This window comes from Dendrobates tinctorius, unplaced genomic scaffold (assembly GCF_039654945.1).
Source record: "Dendrobates tinctorius isolate UK_male_01 unplaced genomic scaffold, ASM3965494v1 ptg000081l, whole genome shotgun sequence".
NCBI lineage: Eukaryota > Metazoa > Chordata > Amphibia > Anura > Dendrobatidae > Dendrobates > Dendrobates tinctorius.
The window spans coordinates 20,177,703-20,183,676 of NW_027361749.1; the positions used below are offsets into that span (position 1 = coordinate 20,177,703).

Genomic DNA, 5,974 nt, shown 5'->3' on the forward strand with positions numbered 1-5,974 from the left:
CCCACCATGTTTGAAGCAGCTTAAGTTCACAATCCTGCTCAATCCATGTGCAAACTATGCCTGCTTTAAATGTACAGTTGGGAGACTGATGGGTGTTAAAACAATACTAATCTTAAAATGAATAACACAAGTGAATAATGGAAAGGCTTGTCTACAGTATTTATTAAACTGTTTGTATGTATCATTTTGAAATCCTATAGAAACACAAGGGTTATTTTCCTTCCAAACCATTCCATTTTCAGCAAACATAATGATGAAAGAGAATAAGGGTTAGTTTTCATGATCTTTACTGCAAACAGGTTTGTGAGGTGTGGGAAAATTTTATAGCTCACATTTAGAAATATTTTTTCTTAGATTTTTAATTGTAGTATGAGAGTAATTTTCTGTGGTTCGTGGCGCTCTTATACTCCCTGTACACTGCTGCAAAATAGGGTCTCAACCAAATAGACCAAAATATGTGAACAATTATATAAAACTTTTTTGCTCTGGTTACAGATATAAATACCTATTGTCCTCACTCCTATAGAGTGATATCTTTTTTAAAATAATATACTAGTAATTTTAACACATAGACCCATAACAGGAAGAAACTGAATACTGTATGCAGGGGATTTTTACCTTGTGTTCTCAATACGAGGTGCCGATGATTAAGGGGCATGAGGTAGATGCCCTGGATACTCATTCCCATGAATCACATATGGATGACTTCTAGTGAGCTGATATAAAAGTTAGCAAAGCGCTGTCCTGGCCGATGACAGGCGCTTGAATCCGGCATCCAACGGTGCTTCTGTAGGCACATGTCTGCGTGTGTATGCCTACAGGACCAGTAGGACCTTTGTGACGTTTTCAGTCACGTGACCCTGAAGAAGGAAAATGACATTTTTCCGAAACATGTAGGAATTGGTCCTATCTGCCTATCATCACTGAAGAGTATGTGCCACATGACCGCTAACAGTCACGTGACTGAAGACGTCACGAAGGTCCTACAGATCCTGTAGGTATACATGTGCAGATGAGTATGCAGGACATCTACCTCATGTACTAAAGCACCTTAATCATCGGCACCTCGTATTGAGAACAAAAGGTAATAATTCTCTGCATACAGTATTCAGTATCTTCCTGTTATGGTTCTATGCGTTAAAATTACTAGTTGTATATTATTTTAAAAAAATATATCACTCTATAGGAGTGCAGACAATAGGTATTTAAATCTTTAGCAGTACAAAATAATTTTATATAATTGTAGTATGAGAATATTAAGCATTGGAAAATTGTTGATGGAGGAATTGCCTGGATTTTTTATGTCTGTATGTGTAGTCTGCAAAGACTGTTCCTTTATTGAGGTTTTCCTTCTTTATGCAAATAAAGCTTGATCACTGTATAATGAATCATTTTTATTATACTTTCAGATAATTAAAGATCTTTGTTTACAGTCAGGAAATGAAAATTTCCATGAGGAGGCTGGAAATCTCTATAGACCTACTATTACTTTCTGTTGATACAATTGTATCTAGTCTATGCAAAACACATCAGCTACATTCTGTAACTTATTTTTGAGGAACATATAAGTTATAGTGGCTTCTGTCTTCTGTTTGTTAAAGTAGTATATCACATTATACATTTGTACTGGATGTCTCCACAGACCACATTATTCTATGCTTCAGACTAGGATATACTGATGTTTACTGGCCAAACAGAGAATATACAGTAAATATTCTTTCTTGGCCTCTGTCGAGTGAAGTAGCATCTATGATCACAGTGATCACAGCATACTATATTTAATGATTCACTTCTATGCACAGTGACATAACTTGAGTCTGCTAGGCAAAATGTGCAGCAGGTCCCTGAACTGTCATGCATCATCTGGTATAAGATGTAAGGCTCCAATTAGTGATGAGCAGATCCACGTGTGGATGACCAAGTTCAAATTTCCTGAAGATTCATGTGAATTCTAATATTTTGGTCTGTGGTTCAAAAAAAGAAAAAACTTGCCTGGCATGACTTCCCATACTATGGAAGCATCGGAGAGTGGGCTAACATCACTTTGCATTGACGCATGGGCTTTTCCATAATGCCCTGCAGCTATGATATCTTACGGATTATCATACCTTGAACCAGAGGTGGACATATCTTTGCTGCAAACTGTGCAGCTGCACAGGGTCCCTGGAGGTAAGGGGGCCTATTTTTACCTCAAAAATATCTGGAATTATGCATTAAAATTAGCTATTGAACCTTAAAGGGCCCATATTTTGTTTTTGTACAGTGACAATAGTGGTCAACACCTGGGCCATCACACATTAGTGGTTCCCAAAGAAGCTTGTACGGCAGAGTTGTTTTCCATCTCTAGTGTCACTGGGTAAGTTTTTCTTGAAGAATGTAAGATCTTATAATCAGCGGGGTCATCTCTCTCTCTCTTCTGTAGAAGATAGGGCTCATCAGTGAGGTCATCACTTTCTCTCTTCTGTAGTGGATAGCGCTCATCAGTGGGGGCCATCTATATCTCTCTCTTTTGTAGAGGGTAACGCTCATCAGTGGGGTCATCTATATCTCTCTCTCCTGTAGAGGGTAACGCTTATCAGTGGGGCCATCTATATGTCTCTCTTCTGTAGAGGGTAATGCTCATCAGTGGGGCCATCTACCTCTCTCTGTTGTGTAGAGGATAGTGTTCATCAGTGGAGCCATCTATATATCTCTCTCTTCTGTAGAGGGTAATGCTCATCAGAGGGGTCATCTATATCTCTCTCTTCTGTAGAGGGTAATGCTCATCAGTGGGGCCATCTATCTCTCTCTCTTCTGAAGAGGCTAGCATTCATCAGTGGGGCCATCTCTCTCTTCTGTAGAGGATAGGGCTCATCAGTGGGGTCATCTCTTTCTTTCTTCTGTAGAGTATAAGCTCATCATCAGCAGGGTTATCTCTCTCCTTCTTTCTCTTCTGTAGTGTGTAAGCTCTTATGGTCAGCAGTGTTTTCTCTCCCCCACATGTAATTTTCAAGCACTTTTAAGCTCACTATGAATAAAATTCATAAATGTATTCACCACAAATCAAATGTTTGGGGATAATCCAGCAATTTCGAATTTCATAAGATCCGCTCATCTACTGTATATCCCGAATTAAATCAATAGGACTGAGTAGCAATACCACACACAAACTGAACTCTAATGTGGCAATGCTATTAGGGAGAAGGTAGTCATGTTTTCTAATCCTGCTTTTTTTTTAATAAAATATAAGTCCAGAAAACATTTGCACACTCTTCAAGATCATTTTACTTCTTACTAACCTCTTGTGAGCATTTTAGAAAAGTGTGAGTTCAAAACAGCAAAGTCCCCAATTAATTAAATGTCAATGCCATTCTTCAATTATGTAACATTAACTGGAAATGTCTGGACATATTAATCTTTAACAGTTTCAGGGGACTTGCTGATTGTGTGGAGCAGTACGCTGCTGCGGTAAATAATTTGGTCGCATTATTATTTAATATTTCCCTTCATTGGTTAAGAAAATAGCTCTGCTACGGGATGGTAAAATAGAGAATTTTCTAATAGCTAAATTTAATGAAAGTGGACCAGTGTTTTGATACGTACAAGTACCATTCTGGGAGAAATAAACCACACACCAGTGCTTATATGTAGTGAGATTGGGCTTTTTTTATTGCCACCGTCTAAAAAGATTGAAAAAAGAAGGGAAGTGGAAAGGAGGGGGGGAGCTGTTCTTCAGCACCGGATTGCTATGGAAGGATGCAGAGAGCTCGACAGCAGATTAGAAAATAAGCTTCAAGCATCTCTCTGCACTCTGCTTTAGCTCCAGTCTACCTAATGCAGCCACAAGGCATCTGTAACCAGAGGAAATTACAAATAAGTGACTCATAAGACAAAGAGAAAGGTAAGAACATGTTCTTCATTGACTTAATTATCACTGCAGGAAATTAGAGGAGTGTTTAGCCCAGATCAGTATTTAATGAGATTCTATAAAGATTTAGTCATTTATTTGAAAAAGAAATATTACCTTTTTTATGGCACGGTAATAGATGTAGTATATTATGTATAGCGTAAAATTGTAGTCATTTTACATAACCACAATTTTACATTCCACTAACTGTCGGTGGAGTATAATATGTGTATCATATTTAATTAGACAGTATTTAGAATAATATGGTCGGCGAAAATGTTTGCAGGTACTAATAAGGTATGTTAATTATAGAGGAACCATGAGGATGTATTCAGTAATGTGTCTCTTTTCTGTTTGGAAGATGGAAAACATATCTCTGGATTATTTATCAAATTCATCAAGAAGGTCAGAGTGGCTGAATGGATCAATATCACAGGTCATTCCTAACTTCTATCTGGCATTACCCATCATATATTCCATTATCTGTGCAGTTGGATTGACTGGAAACACTGCTGTCATATATGTTATCCTCAAGGCTCCGAAAATGAAATCTGTCACCAACATGTTCATCCTGAACTTGGCTATAGCCGATGAACTCTTTACTCTGGTCTTACCTATTAATATAGTTGACTACTTACTGCTGCAGTGGCCCTTTGGAGAGTTTATGTGTAAACTGATCATATCCATTGATGAATATAATACCTTTTCCAGCCTTTATTTTCTAACCGTTATGAGCATTGACAGATACCTTGTGGTAGTTGCAACTGTAGAATCTAAGAAACTTTCCTTTCGGACCTATCGAGCTGCCAAAATTGTCAGCCTTTGTGTATGGACCTTCGTAACCATAATAATTCTGCCTTTTGTTATTTTTGCCAAGATTCACCAAGAGCATGGCAGATTGCAGTGTCTTTTTGTTTTTCCTAATCCAGAAGGCTTGTGGTGGCAGATGAGTAGGATCTATACCCTTATTTTGGGGTTTGCTATACCTGTGTCTACTATATGCATCTTATATACCATGATGCTTTACAAACTGAGAAGAATGCGTCTGAACAGCAACGCAAAAGCTTTAGATAAAGCTAAGAAAAAAGTGACGTTCATGGTTGCCATCATTTTAGCAGTATGCTTGTTCTGCTGGACTCCTTATCACCTGAGCACTGTGGTGGCCCTAACCACAGACATCCCACAGACTCCACTAGTTATTGGGATTTCTCTGTTCATTACCAGCTTGAGTTATGCCAATAGCTGCCTCAATCCTTTTCTGTATGCATTTTTAGATGACAATTTCAGGAAAAGCTTTCGGAAACTAGTAGAATGCAGGTCATCATGAAGGATGTCTATGGAAGACTTGTAGCTTTTAGCATTCCTGTTCCCTGGATGAATAATCTGCATCTCTATCATAATAACTAAAACTGCATTTGAGGTTTATGTAATTTTTTTTACGTCTCTGGTTTTCATAAAGGAACAGCCAAATTCTGTAATACAACAGCTGCGATCTTCACATTGCAAGATATTCATATAACAGGTCACTTTTACTCTTAACTGATTCTTAGTTTGTTTTTTTCGGTTGGTATGCACTTGGATCTTAGCGTCATGCATATTATCTAATAAACTATGTTATTTAGGCTGCATTTAACAATGTTTAAGAAATAATATATTAGAACTTTGGGACAATGGGGCTTTCTTAATCCTTGCACAATTTGATTGATAATGTATGCTATAGTGTCATGTATTGCTTAAATATGGTTCTTGCTGTAAAATTGAAATAATGTGGTTGTTCATGTCAATACTTATAGTCTTATGATTAAATTTTATTTGATATAACAAAACAATGCCAAATAAATATATTGAGTGCCTTGTTTGATTTTACTGTTAATTATGCATGCATTCTGTAAAGTGAACATGTATGACTAATCATCGACTTGCACAGTATGTGATTTCTGAAGTGCTGTGAAGAATAAAAATTGCTGCATTTAACGGTAAAATTGCAGTCCACCATAATTGTCTGCAGCAAGGACTTCAAAAGATTTAATGGGTTCACCAGCATGCATACTGCACATTACAGCTTTAATGAAAACGTTTAATTTTAAT

The 5,974-nt window shown here is 37.3% G+C and overlaps 1 protein-coding gene across 1 annotated transcript; it reads left to right on the forward strand.

Annotated features, from left to right (window-relative positions):
- Window positions 1-3,689: 3,689 nt before the first annotated feature.
- Window positions 3,690-5,744, forward strand: NPBWR1 (neuropeptides B and W receptor 1). Its single transcript, XM_073583826.1, has 2 exons — window positions 3,690-3,880; window positions 4,248-5,744. Exon 2 carries the CDS (start codon window positions 4,248-4,250, stop codon window positions 5,211-5,213), a length of 966 nt encoding a protein of 321 aa, XP_073439927.1. The 5' UTR covers window positions 3,690-3,880; the 3' UTR covers window positions 5,214-5,744.
- Window positions 5,745-5,974: the final 230 nt, after the last annotated feature.